Genomic DNA, 20084 nt, shown 5'->3' on the forward strand with positions numbered 1-20084 from the left:
TAAACACAGAACATAAATCCAAAAATAGAAAAACCACCATCAGAAATGGAGTATTGCTTGAAACATAAAACAAATAAAGATGAAGGTGAGACAGCTGAAGATGAAACAGATGAAAATAAACTTCTGGAAGATTCATAATGATTTAATTATATCAGCAGAGGGGGCGGGGACCTCATTTTTCGGTCTATAAATATTAATCATTTTTGGGGGGTTAAAAAAAGGGTGACCATTCCCCAAAGTGGTCTGTTCGCCCCCTCTGCTGCTTCCTTAGAAACCATGGTTCTGATGCATGCATACATACCATGAAAATTCAATGCTATGACTGTTTCAGAATCTGGAAATAAGGCCAAACACTGTGAAATGCTTCACCCTAGCAATAGGTGCTAGGCTTAGGCTATGAAGATATTACCCACTTAATAAGACATAGTTTCTCTAATGTTTCAAGACAAACATTAGGAACTGTCCTGGGTGATGATGCCCATGTTGATTCCTTTGGGACCTCTGCTAATATTTGTATCTCTCTAAATGACAACTGTGATGGACATATTGCAAGTGGAAGTGTAGTATGTGTTTGTAAATGTTCTAACAAAGACTACATGCATGCTTCAAGTAATTGTCATGGTGGAAATAAACTCCGTCTGAACCTACTTGCAATATTCACTTTAAGGACATTTTTGATTAGGATTTAAAGGCCGAGGTCTACACACTGGACACATCAACATACAAAGTATGAATAATAAGTTAGACCAATTGAATGTATTATTATCATCTAAAACCAATTAATGTCCACATTCTGGGTTTAAGAGAAAGTTGTATGGTAATCATGCAAGTGACTTCTTCTTTATTGATGATTGTGGCATACCAGTCAAACGTGATAGAGGTTCAGGGGATGGAGGTGTAGTTTATGGTAGCAAGAGTTTATTAGCTGAGAGGAGAAATGATCTATCATCATATGAAACTGAAACATAATGGATCAAAATAAATCAATAAAATGGGAAGTCATTCTTAGTGGGCTTTCTCTCTAGGTCCCCTTCCACAAAGGTTGAATCGAATTAGCATTTTGAAAAGCAAGTACACAAAGAGACAGATGACCAAAATGAAATATACATTATGGGTGACTTCAACAGAGATCATATGAATAATAATCAGAATAACAAAAATTGGTTAAATTTTCTCAGAAATTTTTGGTCTAATCCAATTAGTGGACAAACCAACATGAGAAAGTGACCACTCAAAAACTCTAATTAATCATATCTATAAAATAAAAGACAAACTTGACAAAAATACATCTTCCAAGGAAAGGACTTAGTGATCATTTTCCGATTTTCCTAATCAGAAAGTCGGGCTTAAAAACAGCTGCAAAATCCAAAATTCATAAAACCGTAACAATAAATCAATTAAGCATTATGATGAAGGCAAATTTCTGGAAGACCTCACAAATGTTCCTTGGGGTATAGTATCTGTGTTTGATGATACAGGTGTTCCTCATGATATATGGATCCAACATTTCATGCAGGTGGTTGATAAACATATACCTCTAAAATAGAGTAAAACTGGAATTCCATCCCAACTGGTTGCCTCTGGGTATTCTAGATGTTAATGAAAACCCATAATTATTTCAAATCAGTTGGTTGGCAAGCACATTATATGACATGGAGAAATAAAGTAAACAAAGTAATGAATCAGGCAAAGAAGAATTTCTATCAGTTGACTTCAGAAAAAAATTGCAATACAAATTCTATGTGGAAAGGTTTTAACGAACTAGGTGCAGGTAAGCATTCCAGAAGTCATCCAAAATCCAACAACTTAGCCAGGAAGGGCAAATTATTGATGAGGATCTTGAAAAAGCAAATGTATTTATTGAATTCTTTGTCAGCACAGCCGCAAGAATTAGGGAACCCACTGTCCACTCTAATCACAATGAACGTGGTTCCCACACTTTTCTAAATATAAATTTCCAGGTCTTTCTGAGGTTTTTTCCAGGATGAAATTAATTTTTTCAATGATAACATGACCATTACTGAATGGAATTAAAGAACATTTTGGATTATAAAACATGCATTTTCCAAATCTGACAATGTTTCTTTTTCAACTCTCGAAAACAGTTATGTCAGAAAAGATGATCATGTACAAAACCACAAAATGAGTTACACAAAACTGACTATATTCCTATAAAATGGCATTTAAAGCCATTTCAATGTACAGAATACAAATCCTAACTTTACTTTGCTGACCTGCATTATGTTGCTATGTGTAAACAACATAATGAGCATAAATTATTTTGTTTCCTTTCAAACCTTTAATGCTAGAAAACAAGGCAACACCCCTAATTTAATATCAAGTTCAGCTAACCAAATTTCCATCCCCAAACCAAATAAAGAATGCTTTAAGAAAAGTTGTCAATAATAATGATTACTAATTTGGAACAGAATCCCAAAGGAAATCAAGAAAGTACAAGTATAATTTTTGTTAATTATAATCTAATTCAATGAATGAAAAGTTGATTATGTTCAATTTGACAAATACACGACAACTTAAAGTAAAAATTAATTAACCTTCCACTTTGTTGCCTCAATACTTTTGTGCTGTATATACACAATGTACCTAGTTGAGCATATTCATTTAAAATTTCTTTTTATTATGTCCATATATAAATATAGCTTTATTATCAATGTTTTGTGTGCGCATGTGTGTGTGTGTAATGGACTTTGAATGTAAATATACATATAATAAGGGCCACAGGAGGGTTAGTTACATGAAACTAACTCTGTCACCCTCTTTAAATAAAGTCATTATTATTCTTATTAGTAGAAGTATTATTTCTGAATTACGTCAATGCATGGTGTTTGACATGTGGACTGACAAGCAATTGAATGACCAATTTAAATAATGTCACTGAAAATGAGCTATTCAAAATGAAAATGTAGAAAAACATTGTAGAATACAAAATCGCAATGAAATATAAATTTCTTCAGCAGACAAGGAACATGGCTGAAATGTTGTGAATGATTTATTCATGAAATGTGTTATGAGGTTATTAAATCAATTACACTGTTCATCTTTTTTGCCTGCATTCATTGAACCATGAGTAAATTAGCCGGGTGTACATTTTCCAGATAATATGCCTCTTGCATAATATGCCAGTATCATATTTGCATTTGAAATATGTCTCACAGTCTTAAGAAACCAATAGCATTTGTATCTTACCTGTAGAATATGCCTGTAGTACACTTATGATACGGGTGTATTATTACATACAAGAAGCTAATTTACACATTGTTATACTTAATCATACATATTTACAAAAATGTGACTGGATGCTCAATGATATGAGAAAATGTATCATTTGGACATGTACCTTTGAGGTCATTTGTGCAGTTTCCAAATATAAATGATTACGCTTATTGGACATGGTACCAACAAAGAGTTTCAGCAGCAGAGAGACTGGGCCCACCAACTTTTTCGTCCAACAGGACCATCTATTAAAAACTCTTCTGATAGAAGGTCTTATTTCACAAAATAAACCCTTCTAGCCAGAAACTATGATGACTAAATCCTCTTTTCTGGCCAACGGGGTTATTTCGACAGCGATAACCAGCCGCTATAAATAATAGTTTCTTCACCGGGGTGACGTCGACGACGACGTTGGTGGCGTAGTCTCTCTGCTGCTAATCATTTTAGGATTTGGAAACGCTAGCGTTTCTAGTTAAAAAATGTATCTAACCCAACTCGGTATCGTGTCCGAGGATCATGTAAATTTATCGTCACAAACCCGTGTGGTTTTCGTTGAGCATGACTAAAGAAATTTCTGAATTTATTGATGTCCATGTCACCACTGCACCAAGTCTGATGAATATTTCTCAGCGTGTGTGCGTCAACTCCGTTAAACACTGCAAAAACGTTACAATTATCTCTGATCACTTTTGGAATTTGTGTATACCGTTCAGTCACATAAATGACATCAGTGTTTTTATGACGCCCACGGGAAAATATTCTCGCAGGGTTTGTTTGTTTATCCAGCATGACATCATCGTACACTACTAGATTATTAATTGATCCATCGATGTCATCAATGCCGTCAGTTATGAATTCAACTACGTTTTCGTCGGTCTCAGAAATGCTTGCATTTCCAATGATTGTTTTTGCACTCTCGTTAAAATCTTTTAGCACTTGATAACATCGCTGATCGTCCACAGACGGGGCAATCAAATATAATTTATCCCACTTCATCCACTTCATTATCAAATTCAACAACAGCTGTGTTTTACCCGACCCAGATGGGCCTATGATAATCATTCGAACAGAATTTGGTAGCACTGAGTTATGCTTGATTGGCTCTTGTCGCTTTGTCGCGGAAAAGTCAGTGATTTCCATTAGATATATCATAAAATAATATGAATTTATATTGTGTGAAATGCCGAGCACGTACCCCAACTACGGATACGACAACAATTACAACAAAAAATAATCGACAAGCGTTCACGGGTAAGTGTGAACGATGTGGCACAAAAAAATTTAGATTTATTAAAAAAAAGCGGAGGTGATATCGCAGCCAAGTTAGGAAAATTACCAGGAGCTCCGTGGGCTAAATACCCAGGAGAAAAACATCTTCCAGGATATAATTACTGTGGTCCAGGAACCCGACTTGATATCACACTTGATGCTCAGGATCAACCCAAACCAGGTGAGTATCCGATAAATGCTATCGATGCAGCGTGCCATGCTCATGATGTACCTTACCGAAGCAAGGATTTGCAACAGCGCCATCTCGCGGACGTGAAATTAATTCACGCGTTAAATGCCATCCCTGATAAATCTTTCAAAGAAAAGTTAGCATCCTGGTTGATAAAATCCGCAATGAAAGGTAAATTAGCGTTAGGTACTGGTATATAATGGAGTCGATTTATTATTCCCCAAGTGGATATTGGAGAGGTAACGCAGCAATTGATAAACTTGACAGCACGGCATCAGTAACACGCGCGGTTGCCAAAAATTGGTTATCCCGACAGGCAATATGGCAAATTTATCTACCGCGCCCTAAACAAATTCACTTCGCGCATTTCGATGTTAGTGTACCAAATGAGGTTCATCAAGCTGATATATTATTTCTGCCACATGATACTATCCGAAGACGCACATACAAGTACGCGTTAACCATAGTTGATGTTGCCAGTAGATACAAAGATGCGGAACCGTTAACAACTAAAACAGCATCTGAGGTTGCTTCTGCGTTTGAAAGAATTTATCGGCGAGGACCTCTGCGATGGCCACATCTGCTACAAGTTGATCCTGGCAAAGAATTCCAAGGTGCAGTATCATCGTTGATGAAACAACATAACGTCACCATACGACGAGGACACACTGAAATTCACCGTGATCAGGCAATTGTTGAGCGATTCAATAGAACACTTGCTGAGCGGTTATTTGGATATCAATACGCGAAGGAATTCATTCAGGATACGAGATCGCACGAATAGGTTGCAAGATTACCAAGCGTGATAGCTGCGCTAAATAATGAAATTACCTGAACCACCAACATGAAACCTTCCATCGCGATCACAAAAACACAAGGTGTTTTTCAAAAAAATATACCACTACAACGAAAGAAAGAAAAACAGCAAATACTGGGTAATGTTACTGTAAGATATTTATATGAACCAGGTGAACTTGAAGGTGGTAAACGAAGAGCGACTGATCCCATCTGGAGTGTTACCACACATAGCATATCCACCGTGACAAGATCCACTGGGAGAAACGCAAGCGTTTCCAGACCAGCAATCTACAGGTTGGATTCAACTGCTCCTCAACGCGGATTCACCCGTGAGCAACTTCAGGTAATTCCCGAGGACACACAATTGCCGCCAAAATCACTGAAGTGACTTTACTAGCGCTGGCACCCCGACGTCGATTACACTCAAGACAGGTCAACATGACATTATCACGTGTATGACCGCGATTGTTATCTTTTCTGTCTACGGTAAATTGTCTTGAATTTTTATTCGAATACTGCCATAGCATTATACAATTACAGCTCACGCAATGATTATTCTGTTGTTGTTTCAGCGCAACAACGAAGTCAACATCAAGATCAAAATCGCGATTATTTTTTTTGTCACTCTGTTTGTAACCGGCGAGTTTTTTTCTTATTACATCACCATCGGTGATGCTGTTGTTTTCATTGTTTGATTTAAAATCCGAAGGATTTTCCAAGACAATTCTTCGCAGTTGAGATATTCTTCTGACTCTGGACACCGCCAAGTAGACTAAGTTGGACCATTCGATTCGATCATCAATGATCCAGACAGTTGTATCAGTGAAAAAACCAGTTGGTGTTGTTAGTAATGCTGGTTATTTAACGTTCACTGCTGGAAAGAAACGTTATCTTAATCACAAGTTTGTGTTCGAGTGTTTCCGCGGAGAGATCAAAAAAGGTCTTGTAATTGATCACATTGATGGACAGAAACTTAATAATAATTTATCCAATCTGAGAGCTGTGACGCAGAGCGAAAATTGCAAGGCTGGTAATACTGGGGGGGGGGGAGAGAGTCTAGGGCAGTTGTATCCAAAAACTTAAATACAAAAGAAGAAATAATATTTCGCTCAATGACCTCAGCTGGCAAGTATTTCGGTATTTGTGCATCCTCAGTACGAAAAGTCGCAGAAAAAATATATAAATCCGCGTTGGCAAAAAAGTATAATAATCAGAAAATTATATTTCGTTATCACGATGATTTTCCTAACGGAGATAACTCCGTTAGGCATATCTCATGCAATTAGTCCCCTCCCCTTGTGCAATAGGTAGAGCGCAGTATTACAGGTACGAGCAGACGATTTTCTGCACAAGGAAGTAAATAACTTCCCTTGTTTTTATCTCCCTGTCAAGGACAGGGACAGCACAAGAATGATTTTATCCTTGACAGCATCAAGAATAAACGTGTATTCATCTTTTTTTTCACAGACAATATCGTTATTTTATTACACTTGTTCTCGTTTATGGCTCATCTGTGGTTTCCACACGATTATTATTTAAGAAAATACGTTTTAAACAAATCACGCTGAGCTATTTCTGGACTTTCAAGTATCAGTCAGTTTATATACAATATCGTCCTAATACCATATTGGGGTTTCGAAACCCAACGAAGTTGCACACGTACTCTGTTATCGCCCCGTTTCGGGGTAACCTTTTACCCGGAAACAGGGTTGATTTCAGGGGGTAGTGTGCAACTTGTTGGATGTAGAATTATAACCCCGCATTGTGTTTGTACCATCTTAGGATAAGTTATGTGTTTGTACCGTCCAAGATAAGTTATATATACAATTGTAAAATACAACTGCTGTAAATAGCTTCTACTGTAAATACTATATGTTTGTGCCGTCCCTACATGTTATGTGTTATCCCCATATGAGCCTTGCTAGCATATCAAATGGTAAGCTAGGAGGTCCTTGGTTCTGCTTGATCTTCCGTAAATATCAACCATTATCTGTTATGGGGTTGTTTAAATTTGGAAATGATTTTTCAACGTGTATTCATGCACGACTTTATGAGGAGGAATCGCTGGATGTTTTGTTATCGCGTCAAGAACATTCAAAACCTCTTGACCACATATCGGAGGATCGGTTAGTGTTTGTGTTGGTAACGTTGACTGCCAAACTGGAATTGGAAATCCTTGGACGTACCTGAGAAATTCAACTGGCGGTGCTAGCCCGTACGAATCGAAATAGATAATTCCACGCGGATCGATCGCGTAAGCAACCCAATGAGTCCCAGGGCCTTCCTTGTTGTCAAGATTAATAATTCCTGTTTCGGGATTATTCGGTCGTGCTGGTAATTCATCTCGCATAAATACACCTTTGAAGGATTTTATACGTAATTGTTTAGCAGCATCGAGTAGATCAAAATTACTCGCTGGAAGTGTTTTCAAAACCTTTTTGGGTACCATGACGCCGGAGTTCCCGGTAGTCTTAGACCCGCTCCGTATTGTTCCACTGGAAGTTTTAAACGATTGGGCTGAGGCATAGTTGTCTTTCGGGGGCGTCTTGTTGGTTTTTGTGTTCTTGTTTGTCTTTTTTTTTAGACTTTCCTTGTGTAAAATTCCTTTTCCGGTTACTTTCTTTAGTGCCATTCCAGCAGCGGTTCCAACTGCTCCTAACGCGGCTGCCTTTGCCGCGGCTGCTGCTGCTGGTGCTAACGTGGCGGCAATTATTGGGAGAAATGGAAGTATTCCGCCGGTCTTTTTGACCATATCTTTGACCGCGGCCGGAGAGAGATCAATTCGAACTCCAGTCGTGCCCTGCTTCGCGCTGTTGAAATGTTTTAGCTGAGTTTTGGTCAGCGACAGCTTGTTGGGACCGCCCGCTAGCTGATCGTGCTTTAACGTTATTGACGTCCCACATGTGCTTGCGTTTTTCGATTGTAATTTCTTCACCTGACCAGGAGTCAGTGACACATTAACGTAACTGTATGACATTTTAGTTAATATGATGTTGATCTAATTGTTTACATATTTTCCACTGGAGCATCGATGACTCTCATTCGTCCACCAACACCTTCAAGTAGCATTGCTTTATCGGAGAGTATGACAGCGATCGCTCTAAAACCACCAGCGGGAAACTCACCAACGTTAGCCTTGAAGTGTATATCAACGACCGATTGTTTGGTTAGATCAAGATGTTCCAGCGAAAAGTAATAAATCGGATACAACGTTGTGAAATCCAACTGTGATATCTGCAAGCCGGTATCAATATTTTGATCACGTCCCATAAATGTCATCAGACGATGATACGCACGTGCAACCTGATTATTTTCAAAATCTATCGTTATATCCTCAGATGGTTCTTGATGCCCATTTATTCGCAGTGAAACTTCTCTGACAGCAAGTTTGTCAAATATCATATGCGAACGTATTTGACTATTTACTCTTGCGTTATTCTGGAGTGCTACGAAAATATGTCGTGGTGCTGACACCCCCTGCTGTGATGCTATGTGCCACGTGAATGGTCCAACACCGGCACCCTGAATGGAGTCTGTAGATGTTGTCAGCCACGATATCAATGATTTACCACCTGTGTCCATGAAAGAGAGTAACCGTTGCTCCTCAGTGATCGATGGGGACATCACTGGCATCCACAACGCAAGCTTGAATAATATTACTTTACCGGCAGCGACACCAGCATCATCGTCTCGCCAGATAGCGTCGTTGTCGTCACCTTTTCTAACAAGTACAACTGTATGCTTGGCTCCAAAAATAACCTTTCTGACATTTCTGCAGAACCCAAAGATGTGAGACAGCGGAATTGCACACGAAAATTTTCTGCGATCACCTGATAGCATTAATTTACGCGTCGCAAAACCAAGATTGTAATTAGGGTTGGGAAATGATAAATCTTCAAAGTTATCAATAGCAACAGGAGGAGCAGCACGGTTGGTTGGTCGTCTCGCAATGCTAGATCTATGATCCGGGTTATTGGAATTATCCTTGGTGAACATCATAGTTGGACCAGCTGATCTAGTGTAATCATCTGAGTATCGTGCTAATCCCACGATTGTTGTGGCAATGTCGACGTTACCCTGAATCGTTTCAATTTCCTTTCCATCGATGCTATATGAAGCACTTCTGAATAGTGCCATGATGCCGTTGTTGACAAGACCAACTCGGACATCATTTCCATATGGTGTATTAGCGACAACATTTGTTACAACTTCACCCACGACTTCAAGGAATGCTTCAGCGGGTAAGAAATATCTGCTTTAAGCGTTGGTACATCCATGTCGAACGCTGGATCTGATACTCGTTTGAACATTTTATATAAATTATCGACGTCTAAAACGAAGACCACTTCCTGATATCAGGCTCATATTTATTTGTTCGGGTACTTGGTTTACTAGCGCCGCAAGTTTTTGATTCGCGGATTGATTTATTACTTTACTGACATCCGCGGGCATAAGTTCAGTGCTCGGCAATTTTACTGGCGGTGGTTTAACCGCGCTAGGTCTGCGTGCTAACCGTGACAGTCTACCCTTGACTGACGTAAACGCCCTTCCGGCAAGATTACCAACAGCTCAAAGGGCTTTATCCTTGACGACATCAACCGCCTTCATTGCCAATTGTTTCGCAATCGGTAACGCCCTTGGGGCCATTCTTGTAAACAAACCCGTAACAACATCACCGAGACCATCTCCGTAGGTTGCTCTGTAGACCGGTAATCGTGAGTTCACTACTCTGACTGGAATGGGTTGAGCGTTGTGTATAATCATGTTATTCAATTGCTGTTTCTCTAACTAAAATTACTGTGACCTTCAGTCGCTGTAATAACCATCCGCGAGTTCATCAATGAGTCCCCGATAGATACGAACATCCATGATGCCGCCACGAAATAGTCGCTGACAGATATCAGCAGCTTCATTTATAATTTCCGGAGAGTTATTTCCGGCACGTTTTCCTCCGATGAGAACTTCCAACCGAGATACGTCGTTGATAACGCTATCAGGACAAGTAATGTGACCACCAAGACCAGACCCTAAACCACTCCCGGATGTTTCCTTAGGTTCATCGTAAAATTCCTCTAGAAATTGTTCTTCTTTTTCCTCTGGAGGCTGTTTTTCTTGTTCCTTGTTGGATAACTCCAGCAATTCCTGTTTAAATTTTCGATACCCAGGATCACTTCTATCAACGGGTAACTTACGTTTAGCAAAATATACCGCACGTGCCCACTTATTAATATCATCTATTTCGTCCAGATGTTTTTTTCTCAAAAATTTCTCTCTGGAATCAAAATTATTCAAAACAAAACGAGGAAGACTAAAAACACTATCTAATTTGTCAAGACCGAATTTCGTAAATTTAACTCTTGGGGTTTCTTGCTGCTGCAACGGCGAAGGAAGTCGATAGGATTCTTCTGGTTCTTCTTTTTCTTCTGATTCTTTTTCCGTTGGATCTGCGACGAATTGCGATTTAGATATTTTTTTCAGAGTTGGTTTTTTATGTCGCTTTTGTTGTCGCATTTGGACATCAAATCGATCTGATCCTGACATATACTCTCGATAAAATGCATCACTGGTATCTAACCGTTCGATACCCTGTTTTATTTTATAAATTCCATCGAGAAATTGTTGTTTAGATACCTTTTGATTAGGATCTTTTATAAACTTTTCTCGAGAGTGATAAGCCCTAGCAGCGTCAACACCAAAAGCAATTATTTCATCTCTATTTCTGACTGGACGATTTTTAATTTCATCCACAAAACCTTCAATAAAATCCGTTTTATAATTAAATCCTTTGATCGGTTTTGGTTGAGCCCGCTTAAGTTGTTCTATTGCCTGAAGAAGACTTTGTTGCGGTTTATCAGGATCAGGTTTTCCTATGATAGCGGTTTTTATTGTTTCAGTAGCTGTTGTTACGGGTTTAAATAATTCTGTTGTACCTTCCGTGAATTCAACTTGTGCTTGCTGCCGTGCTTGTAATTTTTGTCTGACACTATCACGGACAGGAAGAAAATTTTTTATTGCTTCAAGTCGTTCTCGAGCTAGTCTAGCGGAATGTGCTTCTCCGATGTTGGCCATTATTGTTAACTTAAATTTTTAATTCACAACAGAAATCCTAAAATGATTAGCAGGAGAGAGACTACGCCACCAACGTCGTCGTCGACATCACCCCGGTGAAGAAACTATTATTTATAGCGGCTGGTTATCGCTGTCGAAATAACCCCGTTGGCCAGAAAAGAGGATTTAGTCATCATAGTTTCTGGCTAGAAGGGTTTATTTTGTGAAATAAGACCTTCTATCAGAAGAGTTTTTAATAGATGGTCCTGTTGGACGAAAAAGTTGGTGGGCCCAGTCTCTCTGCTGCTGTTTCTTGTAACTGGCTGATAAATTCATTAACTTCTGAAAGATTATGTAATTTAACCCCGCATACTAATTTTTCAATTAGTTAAGCTAAAAGCATAAATATGGGGATTTTATTGGTTGGGAATAAACCTATTCTACTTCCTGACATTTTTCACATTTCCCTACGAAGTCTGGGAAACCCCAACCATTACAATATCCCCAATTAATGAAACGTTTTGGTATGATTTACTAACTGGAGGATAGTGTGTAAACATATATTAATTTTGTCATATTACTGATTTATGTTCACAGAACAATTGTATGAACTGGGATCATAAATGAAAATAACTGATGTTGTTCATGATTCTATGGGGTACCTATGCGTTAATCTGAGAAAGATAATTACAACGTTCATGCGTATGATCCATACAATCAAATTTTCTCTAGTCAAATTCCCATTGCTTACAGATATGGTAAAATCCAATGCATACATATAAGTCAGAAAAACTGACGCAAAGATTAATTTTAACCAGCAGCTATCATATTGTGCAATTTGAATGATCTGAAAATATGTAAGACAAATTTTGTGTACTTACACTTCACATCGATGACATATTCAGTACTTGGATCTGACTTTGCAAGTAAATCCTCATATGCAACACATATTAATTTAGTCCCATTGTCTTTTCTTGATATACTGGCGATGGTCAATACTGTTCTGTTGACTTGATACTGTCCTCCTGATGTAATAAGCTGGTCATTTACTTTCCATTCTGACATCATAAACAGCCCATGGTCAGGAGGTGCACTGTTTGACACAGAGGAACAATTCAGGCGGTAGTCAGACCCCAATACAGCAGAACCATTGAGTGCAATTATCTGAGGCTTGGATGGAGAGGCTAAATGAAAGTGAACATTTTTTTATAAACTGGAATAGAACTCTTAGCATCCTGAATTGAACTCAACTTACAAACAAGAGTTCTTAGAAGGGACTGATGCTCTACTGACTGAAAGGAATAACTAGAAATTCACGATATAAACATTTCAGCCTTTTAGCTGCATTGTGCTAAAACCATCTTTGACATTTTTCAGCCTTAACAAGATTTTCAAATTAACAGTTGTGGTGGGTGTACTGAATGTCAGATTGGAACCATTTTCATTTAGAACCAGAATGATAACAACAAGAAATCTTCTGTTGGAAACCCCATAAGACATTCCCATTTAAAGGAGTAATGATAACATGATTTTCAAGATGGATGCCATGGTGGTTATATTTAATATCAGATTGGCTAAATTTCCATTAGTACCAACTAGATGTCATAAGCAGTCTTTTGCGAAAACGCAATATCAATATGACCAGCCATCTAAGAAATGTGATCAAAACAAGACAACCAAGACGCACATTAGGCAGCAGTATTACAGGTTGGATTGGGGGGGGGGGGGTCCCGAGTGGCAGAATGGTCTAAAGTGCTCACCGTTACGGACCACTGCCAGCTCACCTGTCTGCATGGGTTCGAGTCTCTGGCTTGGCCAGTGTGCATACACCAGAAAGCTTGCCAACAGCTTCTTGTGGGTCGGTGGTTCTTTCCGGGGTTTTCCCAGGTTCTTCCTCCACCATTAATACTGGCTGCCATGTATAGCATATCTTGTGCTGAAAAATGGCATTAAACCGTCTACAACAACAAAAATAATAACAACAGGTTGAATTGGCATGAGTTTCTTTTAAGACCAGCTAGAAATTATCACTGAAAACCTTATGCTGATCTGACATTCATCAAGAAAAGTAGTCTTAACAAGATTTTCAAGGCATATTATGTAGCAGGCATACTGAATGTATCAAGGGAACCATAAGAAGTTGTTTCTTAAAGTGTCAATGTTAATATGATCACCCATTCAGAAAAAGTAGTGATTAAAATATTTAAAGATTGCTGATATGTGACCATATTGGATATTAGATTAGTACTTCATTTAGGAACAACTAGACTTCATAACAAGTTTTCTGGTGAAAATCCCATGGTGACATTACTTTTTATTCAGGAGGAGTAGCTATAAAAACGCTTTCAAGATGGCCCCTTTGATGGCCATCAGTTTGGCGAAATCTTCATTTAAAAACATCTAAACATCATAAGAAGTCTTGTAGTGAAAATCCAATGCTGTCATAAACATCCATTCAGGAGTAACAATACGATTTTAAAGATGGCTACTCAGGAGATCATACTGAAGGTCCAAGCAGCATCATTTTCTTTTCTGACCAACTACACCAAAGGAAGAATTTATGTGTAAGCTTTTATGGCAGTCGTCCAAGTAGTTTATTAGCAATGATAAACTTATGCTATCAGATGGACGTGCAAAGAACAACATATCATCCCATCATAATATACTCTGTAAAATTCTCAAAGATGTCATGATTTTCATTATGGCTGCCTTTCGGATCAGTGACATATTCTACTAATGTCCATGACCTTCCAGTTAGGGGCTTGGTTATTGTATGATATACTGGTATCCACAGGTAAACATCATCTATTAATGAGGCAAATCATTATGATAAATAGACAGAAGCAGACATTTAAAACAGTTTTAAGACAACTAGATGATGCAGACAATGTACATTTACCTGTGGCACATGATGATTCTGATAACCACTCAGTCCTGTATCAAAAATGGAATCTTCCATAACTCCAGGATCATTATAGAGGATTACATATACAAACATAACTCACACCACTCTCTTTCAGGATTATCGGATCAGTAATTATGTATGATAATAAAAATGGTGTTGAAATTATTCATAAAATGAATTAGACAATTTGAGATACATTTCAAGACACTTATGAAAATTCAGTGAGCTACAGACACGGATATCATGATGATGCTGAGCTGAACTATAATTGTTATTTTTATTTTGTTCAGCATACCATTCAAGACCTATGGTGTGATCATGGGTGTGCAATTACTGTGGGTTCAGCTATATTGTATAATGTTAATAACTCTTCTAACCCATCCTGGCCTAAGTTGTTCACTTCTTAGTATAAAGAGTAAATCTGGGTACTGCGAACAATTTTGAAGCATGGCATACAGCGGGATTTCTTAATGTACCACGATACGTACCATGGTATACAGCAATACATTTACAGCAATACATTAAGGACTAACAATTCAATGTTCTGTGGCAGAGGCCTGATACCTTTTTGTTTAATTTATGATTGTCAATAGCTGGAAAATTAATTTTCTGTGATTTGTAGCAAAATGACACATACTATATCCATGATATAATTAGGAAAATAACAGCAATTATCTTGAGAAAAATTCAAGAAAATATTACAACTCAAAAGAAAATTACATCCTGTCCCTTGATCCCAACCCCCCCCCCCCAAATTAAATCAACAGTACCTTACTGTAGATGAATTTGATATGTGCATGATAAATGTTGTATATGATATAATCCAAAAGCTGTAACTAAAGTTACACTACAGCTGATACCGTGAAGCACATCTTGCTGTCATTAGAGACCCTATTGATAAAATTGGGAAGTTCTGGTACTGAATCCCATAATTTTCTAGCAACACTAATTGCATAATACACTGTAGTCAAGGAAACTTTGAGTCAATTTTTTTTTAAACTAACAAACAATTAAATTAAATCAAATATACATAACAATATATATATATATATATGCCATACTTGTAAGCAAAATTAAGTTTCTAGTGCTTGAAAGATCATAAAGGTGCATCAGTGCATTGATACAATGTAAAGTACAAATTAAAATCATTGAAAAGTTATTAAGTCATTATGATATGATAATGTATTGATACAATTAATATTACAATAACATCATATTGTTTATTTACATACCTATCACAGTTAATGTTTGATTTCCTACAGGCAGAGGACGAGTTGTTACATTGGCAGTATATGTCCCAGCATCTCCAAGTGTAACATTTCTCAAGATGAAAGAGATCCCGTTTTCTGCTGTGTTTCCAGTGAACTCAAACCGTTCTGCTGTAATATTATAAGTTGTGCCCTTAATCACCATTATTAATTTACCATTCTTCCATATTGTAACTACAGAATCATTGTTAGGATAAGGATCTAGCTGCATGTTAAAACTGGCATTCCATCCCACAAATGTCTGTACTGAAGAAGTGGCTATAAAAAATGAAACATAAACACAATGTAAACAACATAAATATTAACAACAAATATCTTCAAGCTAACACATTATTGGTTTCCAAAAGGAACCACTTACCAATAAAGGGACTAAGTCCAATAATTGCAACTATCTCATCTTTTCTTCATTTCTTTATCATGGTTGCATCATGGATATCACTATTTCAAGCCACTGTTTAAATGAACCATGTTTTGCAATGTTGTGTGCCTTGAGAACAAGCTATTATCAACAGTGAGACAAAATCATTAAAGCAGACACAAGTTAAAGATAATTAATGTACTGGCAATTTACTGTTTACATTTTGATGTCCTAATTGTACAAAACCTTAAGATACTAGTGTTGAAAATCTTCAAATAGATAAAGTTATAAGATATAACAACAATAGTGTCAGTGATGGTGGTTCTGGGGGGAATTGATTCCAACTCATCCCACACAGAATATCTAGCCACTTATCACAGGCACAAAATGAGCGTAAAAAAAAAAAAAAAAAAAAAAAGGCTTGCCTCCAATGACTACCAAACCCCAGCATAAATGTGGTACAAAAGTTTGACAGAAAAAAATCAAAATGTTGAAGGAGAACAATACCCGTATGTTATGCCGGGTATCTACTATTAAAGAAAATGGGATATTTGCACATAGTGCAAAATAAAAGACTATTAGAAGTACTGTATATATATATATATATATATATATATATATATATATATATATATATATTGTGTGTGTGCTTAGATTGTGTACAATTTTCTTTGGAGAGAAGTGGTTTTAAAAAGTCTTCCATAAGCACTGCGGTGACAACGGACCCCAGCTATTTATTCATTGCACTTTCCCTATTTTAATAACTTATAAAGATATTATATTTTGGACTAAATCTGGCTGAGTTATTGAACACCCGAGAGCATGCATTTTGGTTATCAGTGTAATTTTATCAATTAAGACTGTCCGAATTTCCCTTCACTGATTTCATATTTAAACTTCGAACATTATATTTTCTTAAATCAATTTTATGGGATTCTATACCCTTTGTTCAGCTCTCATTTTAACAGTTAATGCCTGTTTATTTTATCCCCTAATATGTCAAAAGAATGAAAATAACATTATATATTGCATAACTGAATGATGAGTTTGCCAAAGTATTTGTTGAAAGGAGATGTTGGAATAGAGAATAAGCTCGTGAATCTGTCCGTGTGCAGGAAGCTTCACAGTTATATGAACAAGAATTGTTCTTCGTATATACTGGCAAAATGTACACACTTTTAATTCTGATGTAAAATGCCATTTTCAAAACCTTGATTTCATATAGACTGATGGAGATTATTCAACAGATTTGGAAAAGTGAAATACCAAGCATCATCTATGTTGCGAGCAGATTGGCATAAGTGATACAAATTTGAATCATGTTTTCTAGATATATTGCTGCCTTTTCTCTTCTGGCATTTAGGATTAAATTCAAAACATATCTTTGATTCCATCATTTTCTGAAAGATACAATTATTTAATGGGATAGAAACTGAGATAACTTTATAAGATGTCATGGAAATTCATACTGTCACTGTCAGTGATTCACACAATAGAATGAACCTTTTTATTTAAAAAGTGTACCTTTTATCTTTACTCTTTTAATGCACAACTTTTTTCATAACTATCTACTCTGGCCAATTATGTATCAGGCAAGTCCGAACCAAGCTTACCCTGTTTGCAACCTGACCGTTCCTCGTGAGATTGAAAACAAGATAGCAGAGAATGTTAAATGAGCCATTGGAGACAAATGGTTTAAAGAAGTCTTCCATAAGCACCGTGGTGACAACCAACCCCAGTTATTGATCTAGAATGGCCATTCATTCGCGAGTCATTGACAGTCTTGGAGAGAGCGTTCAAGGAAAATACTGATATACTGTCTCTGCTATCCCATATCACTCATTATCTGTAACCCTTGTAGCAAACGATATTTAGTCCATGTAACCACTGCTAAAACTAAGAGTTCTCCTCTTACCTAGCTGAAAATCCAAGGAATATGGTCACAAAGTGATCCTTTCCAGAGCTTATCAAGTAGGCATGGGACCAAGGAGTCAATGAACAAAATATTTGGGATGGTTTTAAAGTCTGTAGGGTTTTTCCTTATCAATCCATTGGCCATACCTGAGGATACTGCCAATGTTTTCTTTGCAAGCACTATAGTTGCTTTATGAAACTCCAAGCCCCACTCCAGGGTCAATAGTACAAACAACTATTGGGATTAAAGACTTTGATCTTGCTTCTCCTCCCTTTGGTTAAGCGATGGAGACTATACCATCATCCACAGAGGACGAAATGAACATAAATCATCGCTGGCCTATGAGGAATCCAGCTTCACATTAGAATTAGAGACTGTTTCTGTTGAGGATCCACGCATACTGCTTCAACCGATCCTAGATGGTAGTATCCAAATAGTGGCCACTGCTGGCAGCAATGGCATTACAAAGCTATGTGATGATATGCTGTCCAGCTACGCAACAACATCTGCTTGATACTTTAATCTTTAACTTATGGACACATTAATAAACAATAGATTTTGTATATGTAACTTTTGGAATTGTATAGATCCATTCACAACAGAAGAATATTCACATAAAACTTAAGACTTTTGCTTGAATTTGACAAAACTAATATAATGCATAAACAAAGTATACCAACAAGATAATAAATATTAAAGCAATATTCATGCACATAGATTACCAACAAGGTTTGAAATATTAGGTAAGGTAAAGGTAAACGCCTCTCTTTTTCTATCTCTCTCTACCTTTAAGACGTATATCAGATTCAAGGGATGTATGTTTGATTCACAAACAGGCTCGCCCCAGGACCAGTAAACAACTTTGGCGCATCCATGGACACGTTTCTTTGCACCCATCAATTCGGTATGGTTTTACTTTTATATGCTAATGTGCCATAAACAACAAATTCTTTCTTTCTCTTTCTTTCTTTCAATATTGTTTAATGAGAGAGAGATTATATGTTTAGAATTCAAATATACTATAATTGCTCTTCTTCACTGTCGCAATCATCATCCTTGTTGCCACCACTGTGACAATTATCACCATTATCATCATCACTATGATTGTTATTGTTATAATTAGTAGCAGTAATGGCATGATTATTCTCTGCCCGAAATGCTGGTACAAGCTGTACGCTGACAACCAGGACACAAAAGTACAAACGACGTGGAGGTAGAACAAAATGTGTCAATTATTAAATTGCAGCTGCAAATATATACCTCTATGACCCAGATGTCGATCCAAAACCACACCTTGATCCCAAGATTGGATAAATCAGTTGCAATAAAGTATGAAGACAAGGACGTCACCCTCCAGTTGGTTAAAGCGGGTGATAATAATTATCTATCCCTTGGTTATGACCTTGAATAAAATTACACCAATAATAATAATAATAATAATAATAATAATAATAATTATGTTTTATTTATAGAGGGTGACTCATTAGTCAAGGACTATTCTCCCTTGAGGCCCTCTTAAGGAGAGTATAACAATGCTCATTATATAGCCAAAACTAGTGATACCAAGTGAGGTCACCTGAATATGAACCACAGCATGATCATGTGCATGTTGTCCCAAAAGATCATGCTACCAAATAATAAGCTGACAGGTTGTGTATCTCAGCTTCACTGGGTGATGAAACCGGTTCAATAAATATAAATGCGACAATATATTAGTGAATGTGGAGGGTCTACCGATCACCCAAGACACGGCCGCTAAAGCATATGTCATCATGAGTCCTATTAACACTCATATCATTTTATCAGGTTGATAACTTTCACATCATTTTCTCAGGTTTGGCTAGTTTTTCCTTTACATCAGAAGCAGTTACGTCTCATCTCACTTATTCCAGAGGAAACCCGAGAATTGCAGTGGTAAATGGTCTATTCACAAGGAATATGAGGCGGCTGATCCTTCACTATATTGTTGGAATAAATGACGGTAGTGAGTTTGATGATTACTTATCAGCAAGCAATGAGGACCCTACCCTAACTCTTTCTTCTATGAATAAAACGTCTGTTGGTACTAATTATATATTTCTTCTTTCTCCATTTTCTTG

General features: G+C 37.3%; 1 protein-coding gene across 1 annotated transcript in view; it reads right to left on the reverse strand.

The window, feature by feature from the left end:
• LOC149806802 (cell adhesion molecule CEACAM1-like) overlaps positions 1 to 20084 on the reverse strand; it is a 183039-nt gene that overhangs the window by 105456 nt on the left and 57499 nt on the right. The window contains exons 2-3 of the mRNA XM_089957871.1: positions 15677 to 15970; positions 12421 to 12723 (exon numbers count right to left, since the gene is read on the reverse strand). Coding sequence (XP_089813997.1) covers positions 12421 to 12723; positions 15677 to 15970 — 597 coding nt within the window. The remainder of the gene's footprint in view (positions 1 to 12420; positions 12724 to 15676; positions 15971 to 20084) is intronic.

This window comes from Sinohyriopsis cumingii, chromosome 1 (genome assembly GCF_028554795.1).
Source record: "Sinohyriopsis cumingii isolate HCF-2022 chromosome 1, ASM2855479v2, whole genome shotgun sequence".
Classification (NCBI taxonomy): domain Eukaryota; kingdom Metazoa; phylum Mollusca; class Bivalvia; order Unionida; family Unionidae; genus Sinohyriopsis; species Sinohyriopsis cumingii.